The 27389-nt window shown below is 47.3% G+C and overlaps 1 protein-coding gene across 1 annotated transcript; it reads left to right on the top strand.

Annotated features, from left to right (window-relative positions):
* Positions 1-462: 462 nt before the first annotated feature.
* LOC123083808 (NADH-ubiquinone oxidoreductase chain 4-like) lies at positions 463-14190 on the top strand. The gene is made up of 4 exons (XM_044505717.1): positions 463-715; positions 8016-8561; positions 12002-12424; positions 14079-14190. Exons 1-4 carry the CDS (start codon positions 463-465, stop codon positions 14165-14167), a joined length of 1311 nt encoding a protein of 436 aa, XP_044361652.1. The 3' UTR covers positions 14168-14190.
* Positions 14191-27389: the final 13199 nt, after the last annotated feature.

Raw genomic sequence — 27389 nt, 5'->3', positions numbered from 1 at the left:
CATCATGGTTTTCGGCAGAGGTTTGGCTGAGGACCGCGAGATCCGTCTCGGCACGCTTGTTTTCATCACCGCCGACTCTGCTTGGCTTCAAGAAGCTCCCCTCGATGTCGAGGCGCTCCCCGTCTGTGGAGCGACCCACTTTCGGGCGTACGCCAGCGGCGTCCTTTTGCAGCAGCCGTTGAACCAGTGTCGGTCAGCTCCCGCAATGTCTTCGCTCTTCGCTTCTTGTCACCGCAAGCGATTTGGTCGATCGCGGCTTCAGTGGTGGATCAAACATGCGGTGGCTCGCTGGTCGGCCACCCCTCAAGTTGCGGCAATCGAGCCCGACGAATCTCTCTACGGGCTATTCGACTAGCTCCGTTGAGGCCTTATCCGAGTGTGACAGCAGCGACCCTGGGGCAGAACTCCTGATGGTCGACACGCCATGAAGCCCGCCTGGTTTACGCCATAGCTACGGCGGCGATGGCGGCGGTGATCCGTCGCATGTACACGAAGAATATCGTCCTCAAGCCCTTACTTCACAGCAGTGAGAGGAGCTGCATCATCGCAATACGGAGGCACTCCACACTCCCATCATTGGGGAAACCTCTGAGGCTCGGGCCTTGGAGACTACACGCCTGTCCATGTTGGCTGAGCGTGCGTGACTGGAGAACCTTTAGCTTACACTCGACGATCGCGCTCAACGACTGGTCCCTGAATCCAGTCAACGACAGTGGCAATTGTTTCCCCCCAAACATCAGGTATACCGTACTCCAATTTAGAATCTTATTGCTGCAGCCCGCATAGCGGAGTCAATCTAGCAGTCCCAGTCAGAGGCTGGAAGAGGTTTGATACAGATTCGAGCGCTGCCCCGTGCAGTGGGCGAGCAGAACACAACAGTTTCCCAGTCGCGCAACAGGATCCAAATTAAATATGTGGTCGAGGACACTATCCAGTCGGCCCATAGCCCAAGATCGCCTCTGCAGCGTGAGGGCCGAGGACACCGTCAAGAGAAGTACATGGGTCGGAACCACGAGCAATATGATCATCGGTTTTGCTGTGAAGACCGCCATCGAGTTTTCATGCCCCCTCCAAGGGGCGGATCGTATGCACCCCGGCGACCCGATGACAGGCGTCCGTATGGTGACGAGCAAAGACATCCAGTGGACCCCAGAGAACCTGGATTTGATGCAATGTCAATTTTGGTACAAGGTTTGGTTGACCTGAACAGAGCTCACAAAGAAGGACAGGACCAAGATCGACCAACGAGCAGTCGAGTGAATGTATCAGGACCTGAGTGTTTCAGCAGTGCCATCAGGGCCACATAAATCCCTCCCAACTTCAGGTTGGCGACTCGGGTAAGTAAGTTTACCGGTGAATCCAAACCTGACACTTGGCTAGAGGATTCCCGAGTGGCTATATAGATTGGTGGAGGTAATTATGAGGTAGCCATGAAACATCTTCCTTTGATGTTGGAAGGGTCAGCCAGAGCTTGGTTGAATGGTGGGAAAGCTCCCGTTTCAACTTTGCTTCTTGTAAGCTTCGGTATAAATAGCTCACTTGCGGGATCTAATCTCATTCTATGGGAACAGCTTTCATTTCTATCTTTTGGCTTAAAGTGGTGAACAAATCCTTTCTCTTCACTTTTTGTGCTCCGCATGGCTCCGGTCAAGATGTGAGTCATCCTGTATATACATAATTAGGAGACCTCTCACGAACTTGTTAAAGAAAGGAGTACCATTTGTGTGGACAAGCCAAAGCAATCCTTTGATGTTCTCAAGCAAGGCTTTAATTGAGGCCCCTGTGTTGGTTCTCCCTGATTTCAGTAAAAGATTTGTGCTAGAGAAAGATGCCTGTGGGAATTGGAGTTGTGATAAGGGGTAGAAGTATTCGTGTGGGGTGGGTTTCGAAGGGAAGGTTGCACAATAGATCGGAGATCCTTTGAGGAAGACTGAAATGACTATACTTATAGAATGGTCCATATCAAACAGATACGATACTGGTTTACACAGAGAATATCGCCTAGCTCTAAAACGGCAGCACCTGAGTGCAACTTCGAGTAAGAAAGAACGACCTTCTGCTACCTTTTTACCGAGGCATTGTTTTAACAACTTTAGCTGATTGATCTACTAATGGAGGGATTCAAGCTTATTTTTGTTAACCGAGATGCAAATGACTAACAAACTGGATTCGAAGCCACCTGTCGTAATAGTACCTGCGGGTTCTTTCTGTGGAGCCTTCAAATGCAATAGCTAGCCGCCCAACGGCCAATGCCACAGGCAAATCTCCATTTTCCAACTTATACAACTCTTTGGGGTCCAAAGATACTCGCCATTGCAACTTAATAAATAGGACCGGTGGGATCGCCTTCAACAGATATATCGGTTTCACTGCTTTCGTACCCTTTGTTTTGGTCATGTGGATGACCCGCAGACCGTAGATAAGATGGATACCCACGTACTACCTTCAATGAAGAGAGTTTTACCAAGGACCCTTAGACAGATAGGGGGACAGACAAGAGGTATGCAACCTGCTGAATATTGTCACCGAATCGCTCACTGACAAATACTTGGGGCTCCCCTCCCTGGTAGGAGTGGATAGGAGCGACTGCTTCCAACACTTAATTGAGAGAGTTTGCACTCGGATTAATGGCTGCAAAGAGGAAGGGCTAATTGGATCCGCCATGGAGACCGAAATACGAGCTTCTTTCATCACATCATTTTGCAACGGAGAAAAAAGAAGAACATAATAAAGTTTCTGAATGACTCAAACGGCAACAGGATCGAAGGTAATGACCAGTTAGCATCTCTGATACAGGGTTACTTTGAGGGACTGTTCACCTCAGAAGTCCTAGCTCCCGACACTGGGCTACTGGGGAAAGTAAATAGGCGAGTAACCGAAGAAATGAACGCAAGCCTCTTGGCTCCGTTCATGGCAGATGAAGTAAAGGCAGCACTCTGAATTCAATCAAGAGTTAGGTACAGTAATCTTCAGATATGACAATACCTCCCCCAAAGCATTGTCAAGTGTTGGAATTAGGGCACCAACCACGAATAGGAGCTGTATAGAACTCCGGAAAGAGACCTTTGATGAAGTCGGCATCCTCCCAAGTGGCATTTGCTTGATCCAAACTAGCCCACTTCCTTGGTTGCTGAAAAACCATGCAACGCAAGTAATTTTCCACACACTGATTCACACGTTTTGTCTGGCCATCTGATTGTGGGTGATAGGCAGAGCTAAACCTCAATTTCACTTGCAGTGCTTTGAAGAAGGCCTGCCACATGTTACTTGTGAATATCCAGTTTCTATCAGAGACTATTGACTTTGGCAATCCATTCCACTTAAAAACATTATCCATGAAAGCATGAGAGACTGATTTTACTATATAAGGGTGAGCAAGGGGAATGAAATGAGAATATTTAGTGAACCTGTCCACCACCAACAATATGACTTCTTTGCCCAATGATTTGGGAAGACCCTCAAAGAAATCCAGGGAGATGTCAGTCCAAGCAGAAGTAGGTAATGGCAGTGACCAGACAATTCTTCAATGTTGTGAAGGCCTCAATTTGAGCATCTAACCACTGGAATGAATCTTTTTTTAGACAGTCATGAAGTGGCCTAGAATTGATCCCATAATTCTTGACAAATCTTCTTTTTCTACAGCCATACCAAGAAAACTCCTCAACTGAGTGATAGTCTTAGGTGCTGGCCATTCTTTGATGGCAACTATTTTGTGGGAGTCTGTAGATAGACCCTATCCTTAGATAACATGCCCTAAATACTCCACTTGAGGGACAGGAAAACTGCATTTGCTAATCTTAGCATATAGTTTTTATGACCTTAGAATGTCCAAGACTAACTTTAGATGCTTGAGATGAGCTTGTTTGGTCTTGCTATATATCAGAATATCATCAAAGAATACCAAAAGGTATTTCCGGAGCAAAAACATGATTCATTAAAGATTGGAAGGTAGCAGGTGCATTAGTGAGTCCAAATGGCATCACTAAGTATTCATAATGACAAAAATATGTCCTAAAATTTATGAATGTCTTCTCTTCTCATTCTTATCTGATGATAACCTAATCTCAAATCAAGTTTGGAAAATAGTTGTGCACCATGTAGCTCATCTAATAGATCCTCAATGACAGGAATATTGAATTGATTTTCTGCACTTAACCCAAAAGCAAGTTTGAAAACAAGACCTGCTCTGTGAAGTGATGGAAGTAGTGAAGGTTTAGGCTTCGGATCTGTGAAGTTCAGGTTTTGGAGTAAAGGTCAGAGGCTAGTGCGGGTAGCCCTGTCGGAAACTAGAAAGAAGAGGCTGATGCACCTGCCCGGCGGTGGGTGGGTTCAGCTCGATCAACTGGGATAGGAGTTTTTTCTCTATCTTGCTCCATGGTGTTCAAGCAGTGCGTCCAGAAAGCTGTGATTCATGGGAGGGAGCAGCTTCAATAGCTTTGGCTGTGAAAACTCTTGGTCTTGGAGCATCAGTGTCATCAGTTCACCCAAGATCAGCAGGACAAATAACTACTAGGTTTGTGCCAGAAAAGCATCTTGTGTGACGGGGAAAGAGTGGAAAAAGAAAGAGATTCATCAGCTATGGAATCTGACAGGTATCGGTATTGAACAGAGGGGGCTGTTCACAAAGCATCCCATGGACGGTAATGGTGCTTCCCCAGCTGCTGTTCCTACTCCTTTGGCTGGTGCCAAATCAGGTGACTTTGAAGTTGAAGCTTGCCCATAGAACGATGTAACCATGCTGGTAGTACTATGATTGCCTTAGAGCGCAGATGTCTCTGTCCCTAGGAACGTGATGCTTAGGTGCGAGGTGAAACACAAGCAGGAGATCGAGAAAAGAAATCATATGGATTGCAACCTACAGATGAAGAATCTGCTTCATTGTTCCCACCATCTATATCAGATGTTTAATAAGAATAGGAATCGAATAAGCTGCTGATTGACTGAGGAAGCATTTGAAAAGAAAGGAAGGGTGATGCTTGTTAAACAAAGCTGCGTGTGGGGCCGCCATGTATAGCTGTAGTTTCTGCTGTAGCATCGGTTATTTCCGTTATTGCTGTAGTAGCATCGGTTATTGCTTAGGTTACGAATGACCCAATCTATCTATGGCAACCACCCCTACTTTTAGTAGATGGAGATGCGCACCTAGAAAAGACGGATGAAAGAGAACCTGCCCTTCTGACTTCTTCTCTTGTCTGTCCTTTACGCAAAGCGATCTATGGTCTCAACAAGCCCCGATAGCGTCGGTTTTTGAAGTTCAGCACAGTGGTTATGTTATCCAGGCAGGGTTTGCTCGGAGTGATCATGATTCAGCCATGTTCGTATCAGTTTATCCTCGAGGACGTGCTATTCTGTTGTTGTATGTTGATGATATCAAACTGACTGGTGATTACTCTGTTACCATATCGCTGATCAAGTGTCGCCATCATCAATTATTTGCTATGAAGGCGCTGACGCGCCCTAAGCCTTTTCTTGGCTTGGAGGTCGCACATTCTCCTCGTGGATATTTGGTATCTCAGATCAAATAACGTCATGACTTGATCACTCGAGCTCAACTCAATGATGAGAAGACTGTTGACACTCCCTTGGAGCTTTACGTTAAACTCCGTCCGACTGATGGCTCACCATTATCTGATCCGACGCAGTACAGATAGTAGGTCGGTAGTTTGGTTTATCTGACGATCTCTTGCCCAGATGGCTTTTCCTAAGAAAGTCAGCCTTTCATGGCTGCTCCCCAGTCAGTTCACTTTGCAGCAGTTCATCGGATTCTTAGATATATTCGAGGTTCCTTTTCTCGAGCCGTCCTTTTTTCTGTCATCGTCTTCTTTAGAGTTGCGTGCAACTACTGATGCCGATTGGGCCTTCAGATAGGTGCTCAACTACAGGCTTATCTATTTTATGGGGAGACAAGACACTATCTTGGATGAGATAAAAGCAATAGACAGTTGCTCCTTCCACCGCCGAAGTGGAGTACCGTGCCATGGCACACTACTAGATAGATTGTATGGCTCCGTTGGTGACTTTCTGATCGCGGGTTTCATTTGAAAAACCCCAACGCCATTCATCTTGCGTCAAATCCGGTCTTTCATGCAAGAGTTTCATTTTTTGCCGCTACTACGTTCGTCGAAAACTTCTTGATGGCACCATCATCTCATTACCTTATTTTTTCCCTTCGACTTCGGCTATGACCAATGCCCCACCTAGCTGAATAGGCGTAACAAAGCTACCTGAAAAAGGCAAGGTGCACCTTAGATTGAAATCAACAAATTGCGTTTTGCCAGATGGATTCCTTAGAAAGATTCCCGGATAAAGTTCAGTATAATATTTAGTTATAATCTAAATAAAGGCGCATACGTGGGTGGGCAGGGGCCCCACTACTTCTTCATTCAGGGGGGGCTAGCCTCATGACTTCCCACTGGGCGAGGGGTGCACCTAACCCACCTACTCACTCATCAATTACGGTGTTCAGCTGACTTGCACAGAAAGACCCCTATTGTTTAGTAATTTGGTGCCCCATCTTTTGATTGACTGTTGTCAACTAATCTTTTCAATGTTCAATTCTACTCTATGTTAGAACATTCCTGTGAATGCTATTTCGATCTAAGTGGTCCTATTCTCTGTCCCGTGCTAGGAAGCATTACTCCTCTTTTCATTCCAAATTCTTGAATAAGACCGATACGATTGATTGGTTTGTGCGTTTCTCTTATTACTTTTTTGTATCCCCCTGTTCCTCGGATACAATTCGATCCTTCTACGGCCAAATCTCAATTTGTGGAAAGCCTTCGATGGCTTCCTTATGAAAACATCCATTTGTATATGGGTATAGACGGTCTTTCATTATTCTTCGTGATATTGACCACATTTCTGATCCCTATTTGCATTTCAGTGGGTTGGTCTGGTATGAGAAGTTTTGGGAAAGAGTATATTACAGCATTTCTAATTCGTGAATTTCTAATGATCGCCGTGTCCTGCATGCTGGATCCTCTACTATTCTATGTTCTTTCTGAAAGCGTGCCAATCCCTATGTTGTGCGGAGCTGAGCATCTTCTATTCGCTGGGATCAAGCTTTTCCTCTGCAGGGGCCTTGTGCAGTAAACCCCCTACGGGCGGTCCCTCGTCGTCGTAAATTAGTAAAGGTCCCCGCGAAGCTTTCGGGAAGAGGGGTAGTCTTGTGCGTAAGCATAGCATTTCTGGTCGAACCACCGAACCACACATCTTTTTTTGGTGGGAGGGTACTCCGAGTAGTGGGTACCTCGTAGGACCTTGACCCGCCTACTCAGGTCTTGTATGGATATGCAGGAAGGGGTGCTCCTAGGTGTGTGTAGGGGGTGTGTTTGTTCGCGAGAATGAATTCCTCGTCAAGTCAGGGGGGTGTGGACACACTTGCGCGAATTCAGGTAACGGCTACAAGGGATAAAAATAAAGGAAACTATACCCGACCAGGGATGGACGTAAACTCGTAAGCTACCGACGGTAGGGATAATCGTCCAGGTCTTATTTAAAAAAAGCCGCCCTGCCACTGCAGGCAGGTTAGTTCCTCTGTCGTTGCCGGAGAGTTCTTGGCGAAGAGACCTTAGGATAAGTTGCTAAAACAAACGGAGGGGAGGATCGACCCGTTCAGTAGAATTCCGAAGAAAGACTGTTGGAAGCAGGTGGAGACATTTCTTTGGCCCCCTTCCAAATAAATGCGGGCAGGGTAGAGCTCGTCAGGGGGTTCGAGAATAGGGTAGGGTTTTTGACGGTCGGGTCCCCTACCACTAGTCCGGCTAGCCTTCTTTCGGGCAGGAAGCAGGCCTAAACGACGGGCAGGCATCTCCCGCTATGCAAGCAGCATTGTTCGCCACCACCCGAGAAGCAAAAGATTCGAGAGTCAAGGCGGAAAAGACAAGCATAGTGGTCTAATGACAAGGGCCAACGACGGAAGCTCGGGACGGAGCCGTATGATGCGGAAGTCCCACGTACGGTTCCCTGAGAAGGGAGTGGCTACCCACTGGAGCTTCGACCAACTACCACCGGTCAATTCCGCTTTAGGGCCACCCCTGACTCTACCATCATTATAGGGGTATGGGGTTCGAGACAAAGAAAGATCAAGGCAGCATATCAGTTTTTCCTATATACTTTACTGGGATCCGTTTTTATGCTATTAGCTATTCTGTTGATTCTTCTCCAAACAGGAACCACCGATTTACAAATTTTATTAACCACTGAATTTAGTGAGCGGCGCCAAATCCTTCTATGGGTTGCTTTTTTCGCCTCTTTTGCCGTCAAAGTGCCTATGGTACCAGTTCATATTTGGTTACCCGAAGCCCATGTAGAGGCACCTACGGCTGGATCCGTCATCTTGGCTGGAATTCTTTTAAAATTGGGAACCTACGGGTTTTTAAGATTTTCAATACCCATGTTTCCCAAAGTGACACTTTGTTTCACTCCTTTCATTTATACTCTAAGCGCGATTGCTATAATATATACTTCCTTGACCACTTTAAGACAGATCGATCTTAAGAAGATCATTGCCTACTCCTCAGTAGTCCATATGAATTTGGTGACTATTGGTATGTTTAGTCGGGCGGCGGCCGTTAGGTCACCTATTTTGAGTTATGGACACACAAGCAAGGCCAAAACATGTGTGACGGGCATGCGACCCATCAACCTACTAGCAACAGGGGAGAAAACTTAGCATGTCGCAACAAAAGCGTCGATTCGAGGCGTCAGCAAAACACCGCCGTCTGTTCCTAAAACAAAACCCCTTAGCGCCCCGGGACGGGAGTGGGGGACGGCCCTACGCAGACAGCAGCAGCACCGGCTCTACGAAGTCCGAATCGAATCTTTCGGTTGGCTTTCCCGTGAATAAGAATTGTTGGGCGCGGCGAAGCGAGCGCTTCTAGCTGTTTCGCTTGCTTCTTTCTTATTGTGGCGGCTATTATGGCGTGGCTGAAATGAACGAAAAGCGAGATGATTCAAATCGATTGATAGATGGCCTGATCTGTTCTGATAGATCGAAAGGTTTTCTATCAATAATAAGGGTTGACCTCTTTCTATCTATTGATGATACAAGATATCTATCTATTCTGGATCCATCAGAAAGAAATCGATATGTATCTTATTTTTTCTACATCGTATGTAGAGCGCCCAAGCGTTTGGCCAGCTCAGTTCTATTATCCATCGGTCCAATGCACTGGCTCATCTCATGGAGGGAAAAAGCAAATGTAGTTAGTTGTCTTGTTGTTGTTCGCCGCCTCGACACATTCCCCGGCATCGTCCCACACAGAAAGAAAGAGCGTGGAGCCCCGGCCCGACCTGTAAGTCCGCTAACGTAAAGCGAGGAGTTGAGCCTGAACTGGCGAACCGAAGTCACTTTCGTAACCATACTTCCTACAGCTAACACGTGTCCAGTCCAGCGGGAACGCGAAGCGCAAACGAACGTGAGCTGCTATACCGAATCCCCCGCTGGCCATCGGGGACCTAGTGGTAAGGCCATGATCCGCAGGGGAAGGGATCACTCATTCTTCTATTGGGGACAGGTGCACGAACGACAACTCCAAACGTCAGACATCCGCCGCCTATACCTACCGTTTAGGTGGCACCAGCGAGATCCAGCTAAGGTAAGGAACTTCGTGTCGCGGCTGCTCCACTCCGCTGCGGTCTTTTGAACTGAACTTCGTTGCCTTCCCGCGCGCGAAACGAATGGGCGCTGTGTCGTGGGTAAGTTTTGGGGCGGGGGGGGCAGAGAGAGACCAGAAGAATGATTCATTTGGATCGACGAGCCATTTCGCGAATCAATAGAATGTCTCTCTATCCATATCTATTCTATCTTTATATGACGGGCCATAAAAAAAGAAGTATTTTTTTATGGCATGCGGGATGATCGCGCCTAGTAGCCACATATCAGCTGCGCTCAATATGCGGGATTTCCGTTGGATCAGATCTTTCGCTTTGACGAATTTGGACCTAGCGAAAAGGACTCTAAGCCTTCGCGCAAACAAGCAAAGTAGAAGCAAGACGAGGAAGCGGAGCTGTCGTAGAAGCAGTAGCTTCCCCCGACAATATACAATACAACAGTAGCGACCATGAATAAAAAAGCCCCTTGTTTAACGAGTTCGCTGCTTTTCCCAGGCCGGAGAAGGGCAACTACTTATTGATTGATCGCCTTTCTTTGATATGTGTTCAATTTAGTACAATACAAACTACAACTAGATCAAAGCGGAAGGGCCACTCACTATAGAAGCTATAACTAGAAAAGCCCTAGCCAATAGTTTAGTAGTCGGCCAAACCCCCATGCTCACGACATGTTCTTGATATTGATTGAGTTGGAGGGAGTCAGAGACTACCACGGAATCCTTCCATAGTCACCCCGGTGACCTTCGTCACCAAAGCGTCACGACAGTTTCCAAGACCCCTCATATAATCTCCAGTGGGGATCAGTCGGAGCACGTAGGAATGCCGACCACTACATAAGCCGCTGGCGGAGAAAGCTCGAAGAGCTTCCCTTCATTCGCTTCGCGGGAGTCGCACACAGCACATAGCTGGAAGTCAGAGGGCCCGTACTACCTGCCTAACCCTTCGCTCCGAGGGACCGTAGAACGGAAAGCGCCTTCTAAACAACTCGGCAGAAGGGAAGGGGCCTATGTATTTGCATGACCCCTGCGGATTTGACCCTACCTACACCCGGAGCCAATCCCCTAGCGGTCCTGCCACCACGCCGCAGAACAGGAGCTCGTGTGGAACCTTGGATTTCTGGCGTAACAGCGGTGGAAGGTATCAAAATATTACGGCCGCATAACCATAACATAGTATATACGCTAAGGTCGGCCAAAATATGGACACCCGAAGGGCCCGGCGCGCACAATCCTATCCTATCCGAGCCCGTCATTGCATGCACTTCGGACAGCCGTCCGTAGCATCATAAGGAGCACCTCCCTTTCGAGGTACCCAAATGGAACGGTCTTTATTTGTGTTGTTGGTTGGTCTTTCTCAACGTGGTCTATAGCACGAAAAACCATTCTTTACAAGATAGGGCCGTTCACATGAAAGAAAATACAAAATCCATTCTTCATGGTCGGGCGCATTTCTCCAAATCCTCCAGGATCACAAGTGGAACGCTAAGCAAGGGTGGGGAGGCTGCGAGCTCCGCGTCGAACAGAAAGAAGCAAGCAGGGGGTGTTGCCGTAGCGCGCCGGAGAGCAAGCGTAGGCAACCAAACTAAATAAGGCTACAAAAGTAGCTAGCTAGCGTTTTTAAGCTGGCTGCCTTTTCTAGCGCGCGTACTCTTCTGTGGAGTCGCACGGAACGAGCCTTGTCTTCCCTCCAACGACTAGCTCCCTTTTCTTGTTCCGGTCACCCTTCTCTTGCCGTGGAAGGACTTTTGCCTGTGGTGTGGTCCAACCCGTGGGCGGAGTCGCCCTCATCCCCCCATTGCTCAGTGCTCCCTGCAGCTTCGCTGGGCTTTACCCGCGTGGGCGCGGGCTTCTATAAGAGAATGAAAAGCTCTCTTTTTACAATAAAACGCGAACCGCGCGGAGCCCACCCTTTTTCGTTTTCTGCCGCCACTGGGTGGCCGCAGGGGAAACACAGCCCGGCCGCCTCTCGGGAAAGGGGGGGTGGGCCTACCTATCCCGAGGGAGCAGCTGAGAGGTTCCATATGCCGAGCCGAAGGGCAGAACTTCAGTGCGTGATCGTAGTATGTCACCTCGTCTCGTCCTCGCAGCATCGAAGAGTACCTATGCACTATGTTCCGGTTCACTGATAAGGAAGATAGAGTTGGGGTGGGGGTCTACGATGTGATACTATAGTATGCCCCGGGGAGAAAGATGCGCAACTCAAAACGGAAGCAGGAAGCGTGTTGTCAAAAATGTCGGAGGTTACCAGATCTCTGAGACTACCATCGATCCGACAGAGCGGAACGACCAGAAAAAGAAGTGGAGTTAGAAAGCCGTATGATAGGTGGTAACTATCTTGTACGGTTCGGGGGGTAAGCGGCGTACTCTGGGGGAATATTAGGCTCTATCGAACATACAGGGAATTGGAGGTAGCATTTTACTTATGTTAAGTCATGGACTGGTTTCTTCAGCCCTTTTTCTATGTGTTGGTGTTCTATATGACCGACATAAGACTCGACTTGTTAGATATTATGGAGGTTTAGTGAGCACCATGCCGAATTTCTCTACCATTTTCTTCTTTTTCACTTTAGCCAATATGAGTTTACCCGGCACTAGCAGCTTTATCGGGGAATTTCTAATCTTAGTAGGAGCTTTCCAAAGAAATAGCTTAGTAGCCACATTAGCTGCGCTTGGGATGATTTTAGGCGCGGCGTATTCCCTGTGGCTATATAATCGTGTGGTTTCTGGAAATTTAAAACCCGATTTCCTCTATAAATTCTCCGATCTAAATGGCAGAGAAGTTTCCATATTTCTACCTTTTCTTGTTGGAGGGGCGACCGTCCGTTGAACTACCAAAAAAGGGTAAACCAATGTGATCATGACATTGTAGGTGCTTGCGATGGGACGGATGCGACTTCCCTCATAAGTAATGGGTGGCATAGCCCGTAGCAGAAGTCCCCTTTTTTTATCCATTTCTTTATTACCCCAGAGGGGCCCACCCTGGTGGGACCGAGAGAAAGAAAGGACGGGGGGGGCGACCATGCATGGCACTTCTCGACCGTGTCTCCGAGGGACAGTTGAACGAGCGACTCATGAATGCTGCCGGGTCGGACGAGCCAATAACTCGAACGTGTTCGGTCAGTTTTTTGAGCAAGAATCACAGCGTTACCTTACCTTCACCATGATACGGACTCCAAGTTCTTATGGCAGAGCACGAGGAGTTTCCTTCAATATGATGATGAGAATGGAAACCAGAAGCACGACTGGGTCTTCGTAGTCCGAGATCATACTTATATATCAGTCACAGTAACGTAAGCATGAGACTTTTTGGTAGTACCGGTGAACCAGATGGCCGCGGCGAGGGAATCTGGGACGGAGGACTCGTAATATCTCTATAGATCTGGCAAAAGCGAAAGACCCCTAACGTCAGGGGCTGACCACTGAGCTCACTCAGGCCCCGCTGGGCGGGCCAGAGTGGGTGCGAGCTGGAATTGCCATAGCTTATGGTTAGAGCAATAGGAAAGGGCCCAGCAGAGAGAACAGTCAGGATAACGAGCGCGGAGCCCACTTGGCAGGCGGCAGGAGCAGCGGGCAAGTGCTTGCTTGGTAGGCCAACAGCCCTGTGAACCGGGCGGGGCACTCGACGAAAGGGGGGCACGCTGAGCAAGTACGCAAAATTGGCCCTGCGGAGCTTTCAAAAAGAAAAGCAAGGACCACTACGGGAGGTCGAACCACGGACCGGAGGTAGTAGAACGTGATCCGCACCGGTCAATATTGGATCAAACAATAGGGGACCGTAGCACTGACCTTTTTTTTCAAGACAATAGGTACTGTTCCCTACCGAGACAAGGGACACTCTCAACGGATCCTCCACGCGCTGGGCATACCATAGTTCTTCCGTGCGTCTTTATCGTGGCGGAAACAGAACAAGAGGGAAAGACCCGGCCGACTCGCCCAGGGCTCGAGGGCGAGCCATACGAGAGTGAGTCGAATTCTGTTTACGTTCTCGGTTTGGGTTCGGGCCCCTCTCGATCTTTTGCGTATAAGGGAAGGGGGAAGGAGTCTAAATCTATGGACATTAATGAACCACCATTGATGGACGTTGCACATGACACGAGAAATTCGACTCGACGGTCCGGTGCTAATAGAAGTCGCTTACTCTCCGTCTAGCGAAGGTGCCAGATCCTTAAAGTAAAGTATCTATCAGCCTAGTGTACCAACCACGTGGTACGACGGGCACTCAAAGACCTGGCAAATGAGGGCCCACCCCACCCAAGAGCGCTTATGTCATATGGGAACTCTCGGCTGGAAACAATCCTTATGGTTTTTATATCCGGTTAGAATAATAAGAAAGAATCAAAGTCCAGGTTGGTTGGTGAGCCTAGTGATAGGAGACTATCTATCTTGGTTCGGAGAGCACTTGTTGGGTTTTAGATTCGTTTTTTGCTAAATGTTACGGCCTAAATGCTGAACTATTGACCCTACTTGTTCGGATGGGTGTTCACCCCAAAGTGTTCCCGGACTGCATGCATACATCCGTAAGTAACTTAGTGCAACATGGCAAATTTCATTGAGAGGAATCAGCAAAGAAAAGAAATCTTCTCCAGGTGATCAAGTTCCTTTTTCGATCTGGGCCACGTCTTTGCTTTCTTTAGAGGCCCATTTTCCTGGGCATGAGTGAGTGGAATACTTAACAGTGATTACATTCTTATGTAGATTCCATTGCTCGAATGGGACTTGTTTGTTGGCACCAACCTCGATAAGAAGCAAGGGAGTGGTGCCGAAGCAAACGGAGCCGCAGAGCCGTTTGTTTACCAATCCGCCAACTTAAGCTAGGAAAAGTGTAAGAGACCGTGCATCTTCATGTAAATAAAGGTAAATAATCTCAGAAACAGTCAAGAAACCGGGAATTTTTTATTCCATTTCTTAGCCAGGGCAAGCCCTACTGACCTACGACCGGAGAAGATGTTGTGTTGTTCATATCACTTGCTAGAGATAGAGAAGCTAGAACAGGAACTGCCCGGGAGGGTTCAAAGAATGAGGTCTTCACCTTTGAGCTGGATCTCATCTCATTCTAGCACATACTACGAGTGATTGACTTAAAGAATACAACAAATGGTTGTGGGGTTATCTTTGTACCCTGTGACTACAACCACAAGGTCCGAATCAAGCGAAACGGCTGAGGCGCAAGCCCTTTTCTCGCCACTACTCTGTGTACCCAAAGTCAGCAACCTTTTTGGCATGCTGGCTAGTAAGTTCATTGCTTCAATGACATGAATTCAATCAAGTGGACAAATCCTATCCTGGAAAATATGGGCAATCAGCTGGAAACTCAATAGTCTTACGCGGAAAGCACTCAACCGGCCTTCCTCTTCTGAATTACATGAATGACAGAAATCAGTCCTCACTTGTATTAACTTCATGAGTGAAGAGATAAACAAGGTGGTGAAAAGCATGAAACCAAATACTGCTCCAGGTCCAGATGGCTTCTCTGTTAGCTTTTTAGAGCTTTTTGGCCCCAGTTGAGAGATATACTAATATAAATGCTTCAGGAGCTGTATCATGGCAGGTTGAACTTGTCCAGACTAAACTATGGTGTCATTTCTCTACTTCCCAAGATTAAGGATGCTAATAATATCCTACAGTATAGACCCATATGTGTTCTAAATGTTATGTTTAAAGCTATTACCAAAGCTCTGACACTTAGATTTACTCCTCTGGCTCGACAAGTAATCAGCTCTCTTCAGACTGGATTTATTCCTGGGAGGTACATTTTGGATGGATGTGTAATTCTTCATGAAGTTTTGCATGAGTTGAAAACCTCTCACTCTGAAGGAATTTTGCTTCATTTGGCTCCTGGTAGCATATTCAGTTGGGAAGAGTTGGCCCGAGTGTTTGTTAGAACATTTGAAGGCACTTGCAAGCTTCCTACAGGGCTGACAGTGTTGCAGCATTGTGTTCAGAAGCCGAATGAGACTTTGAGAGATTACATCCAGAGGTGGACCACTTTGCATCACACAGTGGAAAACGTGTCACCACACCAAGCAGTTTGCGCCTTCAAGGAGGGTGTTCAGTACCAAGAGATAAACCTGAAATTCGGTCGGACAGGAGATATGACTCTGACTTGAATGATGGAAATAGCCACTCCGTATGCTAACGGTGAGGAAGAAGACCGACTCCGCAGTGGTAAGAGCAAACCAGTCGCCCAAGATGCCGGAGGAGGAAATTCTAATCGGAAACAGAAGTGCAAGGCCGAACCCGCTGCTCCTAGTGAAGCTGTAGTAGTGAATCAGGGAAAATTCAAGGGAAAACCTAAAGGACCATGGGTCCCCAAAAAGGTGAAGGATTCGGTAGGAAATGATGTGTTAGATTTGCCGTGTCTTATACACACCAAGGTGGATGAAGAGCGAAACCTAATTTATCCCAAGCATACCACTCGACAGTGTTGACTCCTTATATAGCAAGTCTGAGAGGGCCAGCCCAAGGAGAAAGAGAAAGAGTCTGATAAGGACCAATACAAAGAGGAAGATGATGGTTTCCCCAACATCAATGCCACTTTGGTGATTTTTGCTCAGGTTGAGAGAAAAAGTCGATTGAAAGTCATTAACGGAGAAGTGAACATGGTTGCTCCGGCAACGCCAACATATTTGAAGTGGTCTAAGACTCCCATTACATTCGACCAATCTGACCATCCGACACGTGTTGCTACCCCAGGGTGGCAAGCGTTGGTGGTCGACCCGATCGTTGGGGGCACTCGATTGACCAAGGTCCTGATGGATGGTGGCAGTGGCTTGAACATTTTCTATGCTGAGACTCTTCGAGAGATGGGCATCCCGATGTCTAAGCTCAGTGAAAGTAATATGCGCTTCCACGGTGTCATCCCTGGGGAAAAAGTTGATTCACTCGGCCAGTTCACTCTTGACGTGGTTTTCGGTGATTCAAAGAATTATCACAAGTAAAAGTTGACATTTGAAGTTGTTGATTTTCACAGTGCTTATCATGCTATTCTGGACAGGCCTGCGTATGCTCACTTCATGGCTCGACCATGCTACGTATACCTCAAGCTGAAGATGCCTGGTCCTAAAGGTGTGATTACGACCACTGATAATTGGCAGAGAGCGGAGGAATGTTTCCAGAAGGGCTCAAAGATTGCCGATGAACAGATGGTAGCAGTGGAAATGCAAGAGTACAAGAAGAACGCAGATCCGAGTGATTTGCTACGTGCCAAGAAGCCTGCTTCAGAATCTTCATTTCAGTCGTCTGGTGAAACAAAGCAAGTTCATGTTCACCCTACCGATCCTAGTGCTGCTCCGACTCATATCTCAACAATGCTTGACAGTAAATAGAAAGAAGCTCTCATCCAGTGCCTGCATGAGAACTGGGACATCTTTGCATGGAAGCCTTCTGACATGCCAGGTGTACCCAGGGGACTGGCTGAGCACCGTTTGCGAGTCGACCCGAAAGCAAAACCTATCAAAGAGCAGCTCCGTTGGTCCGCCGTAGAGAAGAGGAAAGCAATTGGTGAGGGAGGTGGCTCGGCTTCTGGAAGCTGAGTTCATCCTTGAGATATACCACTCCGAGTGGCTCGCCAATGTTGTCATGGTCCCCAAGAAGGACGATTCACTTCACATGTGCATCGACTTCAAGCATATCAATCGGTCCTGCCCTAAAGATCATTTCCCTATGCCCCGCATCAATCAAATTGTTGACTCAACTGCGGGATGCGAGCGTTTGTCCTTTCTGGACGCTTATTCCGGGTACCATCAGATCCGACTGTATGGTCCTAATGAAATAAAAACATCTTTTATCACCCCATTCGGGTGCTTTTGCTATGTTAGCATGCCCTATGGTTTCAAGAATGCTAGTGCCACATTCATGCGCATGATTCAGAAGTGCATGCTCACTCAAATCAGTCAGAATGTGGAAGCATACATGGATGACATCATGGTCAAGTCACGTAAAGGTTCCGACCTACCGCCTAACCTCACCGAAACCTTTGCCAATCTGAGAAGGTATGATATCAAGCTTAATGCATCAAAGTGCACATTCGGAGTCCCAGGAGGAAAGTTACTCGGTTTTCTCGTTTCCGAACGAGGGATCGATGCAAACCCAGAAAAAGTTGGTGCAATTCTCCGAATGAAATGCCCTGTGCATGGGCATGATGTCCAGAAGCTTACTAGTTGCCTGGCCGTATTGAGCTGATTCATTTCTCGTCTCGGTGAGAACACATTGCCTATTTACCGACTGATGAAGAAGTCTGACAAGTTCTAGTGGACTCCTGAAGCTAAAGCAGTGTTTGCAGAGCTCAAAACCCTGCTTTCCACCTAGCCGGTGCTTGCTGCTCCAATCAGCAAAGAGCCTTACTGCTTTATATCGCAGCCACTGGAGAAGTTGTCAATACGGTGCTCACAGTCGAGCGGGAAGAAGAAGGCAAAGCCTTAAAAGTTCAGCGCCGAGTGTATTATATTTCTGAAGTCTTAACTCCGTCCAAGAAGAGATATCCTCATTATCAGAAGTTAGTTTGTGGAATTTATCTGACGACAAAGAAAGTTGCACATTATTTCTCAGATCACTCGGTTTCAGTTGTCTATGATGCTCCATTATAAGAAATTCTGAACAACAGAGATGCAACTGGTCGAGTGGCGAAATTGGCGATTGAACTCCTTCCGTTAGATATCAAGTTTGAGGCAAAGAAAGCAATCAAGTCCCAAGCAATAGCAGATTTCCTTGTCAAGTGGAGTGAGCAGCAGCAACCGACTCAGGTTCACTCGAAACATTGGACTATGTTCTTTGACGGGTCCAAGATGTTGAATGGTTCTGGTGCTGGTGTGGTCCCACTATCCCCGTGAGGTGACAAGCACAGTTATGTTCTCCAGATCCACTTTGCCCCTCCAACAATGAGGCTGAATATGAGGCACTTTTGTGCGGGTTGCGTCTGGCCATTTCACTCGGCGTTCGTCGCCTAATGGTTTACGGTGACTCAGATTTGGTAGTCAATCAAGTGATGAAGGAATGGGATATCAGGAGCCCAGCTATGACTGGCTATTGCAATGCAGTGAGGAAGTTGGAAAAGAAGTTTGAGGTGTTAGAGCTCCACCACATACCCCGAGTCAAGAATCAACCAGCTGATGATCTGGCAAAGATAGGCTCCTAGCGCGAGTCTATTCCCAGCAATGTGCATTTCGAACATCTCCACACTCCGTCAGTTCAAGAGGATCCTTTCTCAGAAGAGCCCCCACAACTGAAAAGTTCCACCGACTCGACTGAAGTTGAAATTCCAGCCGTGTTCGACCTAATCATGGAGGTTTTGGTCATTACCCCTGATAGGACGGTGCCATATGTTGCATACATACTCAGAAAAGAGCTCCCAAAGGATGAGGATGAGGCCCGTCAGATCGTCCGTTGATCCAAAGCCTTCACCATGTTTGGTGGATGACTGTACAAAGAGAGTGTGATCAGAGTTGCTCAACGATGCATTACACCAGAAGAAGGTCGAATGATTCTCAATGATAACCACTTGGGGACTTGTGGTCACCATGCGTCCTCTCGGACAATTGTGGCCAAAGCATACCGAGCAGGTTTTTACTGGCCACGTGCAAATGAAATGGCAAAGGAAATAGTCGACAAGTGTGAGGGCTGCCAGTTCTACTCAAACATGTCCCACAAGCCCGCTTCAGCCTTGAAGACCATTCCACTCGTCTGGCCATTTGCTGTTTGGGGATTGGATATGGTTGTACCCCTGAGGACCGGTAGAAGTGGTTTCACTCATTTGCTTATAGCAGTCGACAAGTTCACTAAATGGATCAAAGCCAAGCCTATCAAGAGTCTCGATTCAAGTACCACTAGCATATTCATCAGAGAGCCGACGTTCAGATATGGATTCCCTCACAGTATTATCATGGAGAATGGATCCAACTTTGATTCTGATGAGTTCAGAGCATTCTGTGCATCCCAAGGAACTCGGGTCGACTACGCGTCTGTCACGCATCTGCAATGGAATCGACAGGCAGAGAGAGCAAATGGTTTGATCCTCCAAGGGCTGAAACCCTGGTTGATGCGTGACCTCAAGCATGCAGCATGCGCTTGGGTAGATGAGTTGCCTTCCGTCCTTTGGGGGTTGAAAACAATGCCAAATCGGTCGACTGGTCAGACTCCCTTCTTCATGGTTTATGGGGCTGAAGCCGTGCTGCCAAGCGATTTGCTTCACAACGCACCCTGAGTGGAACTTTTCTATGAAGCTGAAGCAAAGCAAGCTCGGCAAGATGCTGTTGACCTCCTGGAAGAAGAGAGAGAGATGGCCTTGATCCGGTTGACCATTTATCAGCAAGACCTCCGTCGATTCCATGCCATAAACGTGAGAGGTCGAGCATTTCAGGAAGGAGACCTGGTGCTCCGAGTGGATCAGCAATGGCCTTACAAGATTGCTCCTTCTTGGGAAGGTCCCTTCATCATCACCAAGGTGCTCCACAACAGAGCTTATCACCTTTATAATGTGGAACACAAGAAAGACGAGCCACGCGCTCGGAACGCGGATCTGCCCCAAAATTTTAACACTTAAGCACTCGGGTCGACGAGTTGTAATAAGAATCATTCATTTTGCTTATCAAAGACAAGATTTTTGTGGTGCTTTAATGACTGTTATCCTGTCAAGTTGCGTGTTCAAATCCCCCAGTGGGTGGCTTAGCCGCGAACCTGATTCGCCTAAGTTTCAAAAATCCTACCGAGTGGAGAGCAATCTTCCCACTCTAGGGCTTAGTTGTAGTCCTGTACTCGCCTAAGTTTCTAAAATCCTATCGAGTGGAGAGCAATCCTCCCACTCGGGGGCTTAGCTGCAGTCATGTACTCGCCTAAGTTTCTAAAATCCTACCGAGTGGAGATTAATCCTCCCACTCGGGGGATTAGCTGCAGTCACGTACTCACCTAAGTTTCGAAAATCCTACCGAGTGGAGAGCAAACCTCCCACTCGGAGGCATAGCTGCAGTCACATACTCGCCTAAGTTATTAAAATCCTACCAAGTGGAGAGCAATCCTCCCACTCGGAGGCTTAGCTGTAGTCATGTACTTGCCTAAGTTTCTAAAATCCTACTGAGTGGAGAGTAATCCGCCCACTCAGAGGCTAAGCTGCAGTCTCGTACTCACCTTAGTCAAAAAACATCCCGATTCGCAATGATGACGAGGTGCAGGTCATGCACAACACCTAGTGCTCTTGTCCATGACCCACTCAATGGAGCTGCGCCACAAGTACAAGCTCCGCTCCATCCCGATCAGCAAGGACGACATGGTGCAGGTCATGCACAACACCTAGTGCTCTTGTCCGTGACCCACTCGATGGAGCTACGCCACAAGTACAACGCCCGCTCCATCCCGATCCGCAAGGACGACGAGGTGCAAGTCATGCACAGCACCTAGTACTCTTGTCCGTGACCCACTCGACGGAGGTGTGCCACAAGTACAACGTCCGCTCCATCCCGATCCTCAAGGACGATGATGTGACGCCCCAAGACCGGAGTTTTAGATGCCTTCCAAGGTTTCCGAGATTCATTGTGTGATTTGTTTTTTGCTTGTTGCATTCATCATTGCATCATGTGCATTGCATCTTATCATCATGTCTTTAATCTTTCCAACTCAACTAAATAAACCGTATGAATCTTCGATCCGTCCGATATTTAGGGAGATATTATAAAATATTCCATTTTTGGAATTCACCATAACACACTTGCAAAATCCCAATGCCTTTGTTATCACAACTCTTGACCTCTAACTTTGCCATATATCCTTTCGTCATTTTCCGGAGCTCCACCTAAATTCTCAACATTTTTGGGCACTTCGAAAAAACTTGTCCTAGTTCAAACCTTTTGAATTAAATTCAATGGAATTTGAATTCAATCTTTCAATCATGACCTTTTCTATTTTCTTGGATCATACACATTTTTATGAGTCCGGGAAATTATCCGCGTGTTCAACTTCTTCCCCTAACCCCCCTCTTTCTCTTTCTCCTCTTTATTTTTTTTCTTTTAAAAGAATCAAGAAGAGAAGAGAGAGGGAGAAGGGAGCCCATCAGCCAGCCCACCACCAAAGTGGCCCAACAGCGCGCAGCCCAGCGGCCACCCGCGGCCTCCTAAGGCCTAGTCGCTCCGGCCCATCTCTAACCCTAGCCTCATCCCGAACCTTCCCGTGCCTCCTCCTAGCGCCGCCACCAGAGAGCCCCGCTCGAACCCCCATCTTCTCGATCCCCTCGCTCTCTCCCTCACCTTCTCTCTCGCGCCGCCAGAGCCTTTGGCCTGATCCCCATCTCTTTCCCTCTCCTCGCTCGCGAATAGGGCCGCAGCTCCCAGCGCCACCGAGCCCTCACGCTCGTGAACGTCAGCCGCGCGCCCCTGCCTTTCCTCGCCCGTTTGGCGCGCCACCACATCGGCATGACTCCCATCCGTCGCGCGAAGGTCGCCGCTCGTCCGTCGTTCGTGCTTCTCTGGAGGAGAGGACCAGCGCCATCCCCACGACGCCCCTGCGCGCCAAGTCCCTCAACTGGAGCGCCGCACCTATGCCCCTGCTTCCTCCTCGTCACCGGCGAGCGTCGCGCCGTCTTCTTCTCCTCCTGCCGCATTCCGCTGCTGCCTTGCCGTCGCCGGAGCTGCTCCGTCCGCCGACCATGCCCTGACGCCGCTACCTCCCGCACAACGCTGCCTCAGTTCACCCTCTTGGCCTCTTCCTCGGGCGGCCCCGCTGTCGGTCGCATGGACGCCAAGACCCGCAACTCTCTGTACTGTACAGCAAGACCAAGTCCCGCACAGACCTGAGCGTCCCTGGGATTCTCCAAGTTCGACTACCGATGACCACCTCTAGATTTGGCAAGTACACTTCCGGCAAGACCTTGGATGCCTGAACGAGTGCGGACCGAAACGTCAAGTACCACTATCCATCTTCGAGGATTTCACCAAGTACCGCACCGGACGCCAAGTACAACGATGATCAGCGAAGATCCTAGTTGCCTCAAGTTCCTCTTCGACCAACGTACAACTATCGGTGCATTCCTCAAGTCTGACTACAACGTGAAAGACTACCGTCGACCCTCGAAAACCCCGTGGACGTCAAGGTCCTCCTTGTGACCCCGAACATCTACGGATACTTTCACCATATCGTTGTGTACATCTAACGTCACCGTGAACAACTACTTCCAGTACCATCATCGCGAGAACACCTTCTTCCCTTTATGAACTTGATCCATTCCGACAATGTACGCTTCAAAGGTATAACCCCGAGACGATAACCCATGGATGAATGCATGTGTGTTGTATGAGATGCATGTTTAGATGTTGTATTCGCCTATGAACATTAGTTGTTCCTCCTCGTTGCCATGCTGTCCACTTGTGGGAACCCGGTAGCTGGGATCACCCCATCACTTTCATGCGCACTCACACCCACTTCCTTTGCACCAGTATCCTTGTGAAGCTACCGGATCGTCGATCATGCCGGGCCCCTTTGTTTCCGCCATATGACAAATGCCCTCATATCTTATAATGTCAACTTTTTCCATAAAATTGCATAAACTTGCACATGTCATTCGCATCATGATAATAACATTAAAATGTTTAAAATTGTTGTGCATTAAATTGCTAATGCATATGGGGATTTACCGGAATTGTTGGTTGATGTTCGGCCCATTTAAATTGCCTAAGATAGTAGTTTTCGTATGCCTCACCTCTTGCCATGCTTAATAACATTTATATTGTTGGTACATAAACGAAGGAAACTGAATAATGGAGTGTCTTCGTCAATATGCAACTCGTTCCATATTGAGCTCCACTTAATTTGTAGTTTTTGTTGTTGCACTTTGCCATGTCGTGCATATTAAGCCGGACATGCATCATAATTGATTGTGCATCATGCCGTGTTTATGCGATGGTTGTTTACTATGTTGCTTGCTTCTTTTCGGGTTGCTTCTCTCGCTAGCTTCGGTTGCGTTCCGGAGTTGTGAGGATCCGTTCGACTCCGTCTGTTTGTCTTCTTCATGGACTTGTTCTTCTTCCTTGCGGGATTTCAGGCAAGATGACCATACCCTCGAAATTACTTCTATCTTTGCTTGCTAGTTGCTGGCTCTATTTCTATGCCGCGATACCTACCACTTGCTATATCATGCCTCCCATTTGCCATGTCAGTCTCTAACCCACCTTTCCTAGCAAACCGTTGTTTGGCTATGTTACAGCTTTTTGCTAAGCCCCTCTTATAGCGTTGCTAGTTGCAGGTGACGATGAAGTTTGCTCCATGTTGGAACATGGATATAGTTGGGATATCATTACTATGTCTTATTTACTTTAGTGCATCTATATACTTGGTAAAGGGTGGAAGGCTCGGCCTTATGCCTGGTGTTTTGTTCCACTCTTGCCGCCCTAGTTTCCGTCATATCGGTGTTATGTTCCTTGATTTTGCGTTCCTTACACGGTTGGGTGTTATGGGAACCCCTTGACAGTTCGCTTTGAATAAAACTCCTCCAGCAAGGCCCAACCTTGGTTGCAACATTTGCCACCTAAGCGTTTTTCCCTTGGGTTCTGCAAACTCAAGGGTCATCTTTATTTTAAACCCCCGGGCCAGTGCTTCTCTAAGTGTTGGTCCAACCTGAGGGATGTCTGGCGCCCCCTGGGCAACCAGGGTCTATGCCAACCGGATGTTTGGCTCATTCGGTGTGCCCTGAGAACGAGATATGTGCAGCTCCTATCGAGATTTGTGGGCACATTCGGGCGGCTTTGCTGGTCTTGTTTTACCATTGTCGAAATGTCTTGTAACCGTGATTCCGAGTCTGATTGGGGCTTCATGGGAGAAGGAATATCCTTCGTTGAAAGTGAGAGCTTGTGATGGGCTAAGTTGGGATACCCCTGCAGGGTTTTGAACTTTTGAAATCCGTGCGCGCGGTTATGGGCATATGGGAATTTGTTAATATCCGGTTCTAGAGAAGTTGACACTTAACTTAATTAAAATGCATCAACCGCGTGCGTTGCCGTGATGGTCTCTTCTCGGCGGAGTCCGGAAAGTGAACACGGTTCTTGTGTTATGCTTGAATGTAAGTAGTTTCAGGATCACTTCTTGATCACTTCTAGTTCACAACCATTGCATTGCTTCTCTTCTCGCTCTTATTTGCGTAAGTTAGCCACCATATATGCTTAGTGCTTGCTGCAGCTCCACCTCACTACCTTTTTCCTACCCATAAGCTTAAATAGTCTTGATCTCGCAGGTGTGAGATTGTTGAGTCCTCGTGGCTCACAGATACTTCCAAACAGTTGCAGGTGCCGATGATGCCAGTGCAGGTGACGCAACATAGTTCAAGTGGGAGCTCGATGAAGATCTTGATTCTTTATGTTATTTCGTTTCCTATTGATCAGTAGTGGAGCCCAGTTGGGATGATCGGGGATCTAGCATTTGGGGTTGTCTTTCTTTATTTTGGTTCCGTAGTCGGACCTTGACTGTATTCTGGATGATGTATGATATATTTATGTATTGTGTGAAGTGGCGATTGTAAGCCAACTCTTTATCCCTTTCTTATTTCAGTACATGGGATGTGTAAAGATTACCCCTCTTGCGACATTCCTACCATGCGGTTATGCCTCTATGTCGTGCCCCGACACGTGGGAGATATAGACGCATCGTGGGTGTTACAAGTTGGTAATTAGAGCCTTCCCCGACTTAGGAGCCCCCTGCTTGACCGAATCGCTGACGTTGTTGAGTCTAGAAGAAAATGTTTTGAGTCTTAGGATTATATATATCGGAGAGTAGGATTCTTTTTACTCCTCAGTCCCTTCGTCGCTCTGGTGAGGCATCCTGACGTAGAGTTTTGACACTTCTCTCCTCAAATTTCACGTTTTTTAGGATCACGTGGGTACCTTGGAATCGTTTCGATGGTTTTGTGACGAGAACTTTGTTCTTGGTGCCTCCTGACATTTAGGGGTTGTGGCAGTCTCTCGGGGAGTTGAGCTCCAAGGTGTTGTCGTCACAATTTTATCATTGCAGTTCTGAAATACCTGAGTTCGCCGACATCGAAAATCTCTTTTATGCAGTTGTTGGTGAGATAACCTCGACACCACCCAGTACTGGGGTGGGAGTTCGGGAGTATTACCATAACTCGTATAATGGATGCTTTTCGAAGGTTGAGGTAAATGATTTCCGAAGGTTTCTTGGTTATGTGTTGAAGGATGGATACAGCTGGATGTAGGATTTGCTAGTTTTGGGTGAGATATTATGCTTCCCCTGTATCCCCAACACCTGATTGCATAACCAGAAAGTTTCGGGAGTTTATAAGTGGGAATTCAAGTAGCTCCTAGGTTATCTTTCCGACAGATGCATGATATGAGATTGGGGTTCGACGTCTAGTGGTCCGTCTATCCACGGTTGGTTTTACAGTGGTCTCATTGTGTCTTAAAGAGTCCTTGGCTATGTTGACTCGGGGACGCTTCGTATGTCATGTGCACTGCCTTGTACATGATGGTGCTGTACGATCGACCCCGTGTGGGCCCCACCATGAAAACTTCAGACAAAATCTCTATCATATATTTGTTTCCGGCTTATTTTGCAAGCCAATCCTTGTTTTGTTTTTGTTGTGGTATTCGAGTTGCTTCGAAGTCAAGTGTTGAATCCATACCTTTCCTAAGTGGTGTTCTCATATTTCTATGTGAATACCAATCCTTCAGGATAATCGAGATCGTCATGTCAATCCTTTTCAACCGGTGTGTTTCTCTTCAAGTGGATCCGATCATTTTCAACATCGGCAAGATCAATCTCAGTTTTCTCAATGGTGTTCGTTTCATCCATCCCAAGTTGTCTTTGTTTTCCCACCCTCCCACCCTTGTTTCTACAAGGACTCGGATTTCTTAATCAAGTATTTTATCTTATGGATGTGAAGTCTCTCCATTCTTTTCCGTCAATGTTCGTATCCAGTGATTCTCATGAAGATTCTAACGGAGCTTCAAGTTCATCATTCTTCATTCTTTTTCTTCCCTGGTGGTTTCAATTCAAGCTTTGTCGATCATATCATTTCCTCGGGTCAAATGCTTTCTCATGCTGGTGCACCTCTTAATCATTCCCCGCTTGCTATTCAATTGTTCCGGAGTGCTAAAAATATCTCAGAAGATTCAAGTTTCCATTCTCTAGTCGCTCAAGTTCTTTTGAGGATATTATCTCATTCAAGCCAATTAATTCAACCGGCGCAATCTATCTTTTAAATCGTTCAACGGTGTATCTTTTGAGTGGGCCCTAACCCACAGGTCTTTTCCCAGGATCTTACCTGACTCTTCCATTCTGCCAGTGTAACTCTGAAAGTCTTTTCCAAGTTTGACGTAAGAATGAATTATCATCAGTCAAATGTCTTTCACCATGATCTTTCAAATTCTTTTCATTGTTGATTCAACCTTTATATTCTTCGTCATCCCGGAGTATCTCAACAATTCTTGATGGTGTTTCTCGTCATCATTCTTGGTATTTGAAGACCAAAGAAGAGTTTCCTCCAAATCATATCCGTTCTCTTGAAGATTCATGGTTTTAACTTGCTGCCATCCTCTCATAATTGTTTTTGATTGTGAGAATTATTTTCACCTATCCGGAGCAATTCAAGATTCTTTTCAGTTTGATTCTCCGAAGGCCATCATTTTGGGTTTATTTATCCTCAGCTTTCAACTATTGTTCTCCAAATCTTATCGGTGCATCGCTCGAGTATTCTCTAATCAGCTCGTTATCTATTCATTCTCATGTATCTAAATTCCCTCAAGTATCATTTTTTGGTTTCCAATTCTTCCCGGTGTATTGTGCCTGTGC

Source organism: Triticum aestivum, chromosome 4A (genome assembly GCF_018294505.1).
Source record: "Triticum aestivum cultivar Chinese Spring chromosome 4A, IWGSC CS RefSeq v2.1, whole genome shotgun sequence".
In the NCBI taxonomy this organism is placed as follows: domain Eukaryota; kingdom Viridiplantae; phylum Streptophyta; class Magnoliopsida; order Poales; family Poaceae; genus Triticum; species Triticum aestivum.
The sequence above is the reverse complement of the archived record's forward strand: the minus strand, read 5'-3'. Positions and strand labels throughout refer to the sequence as shown.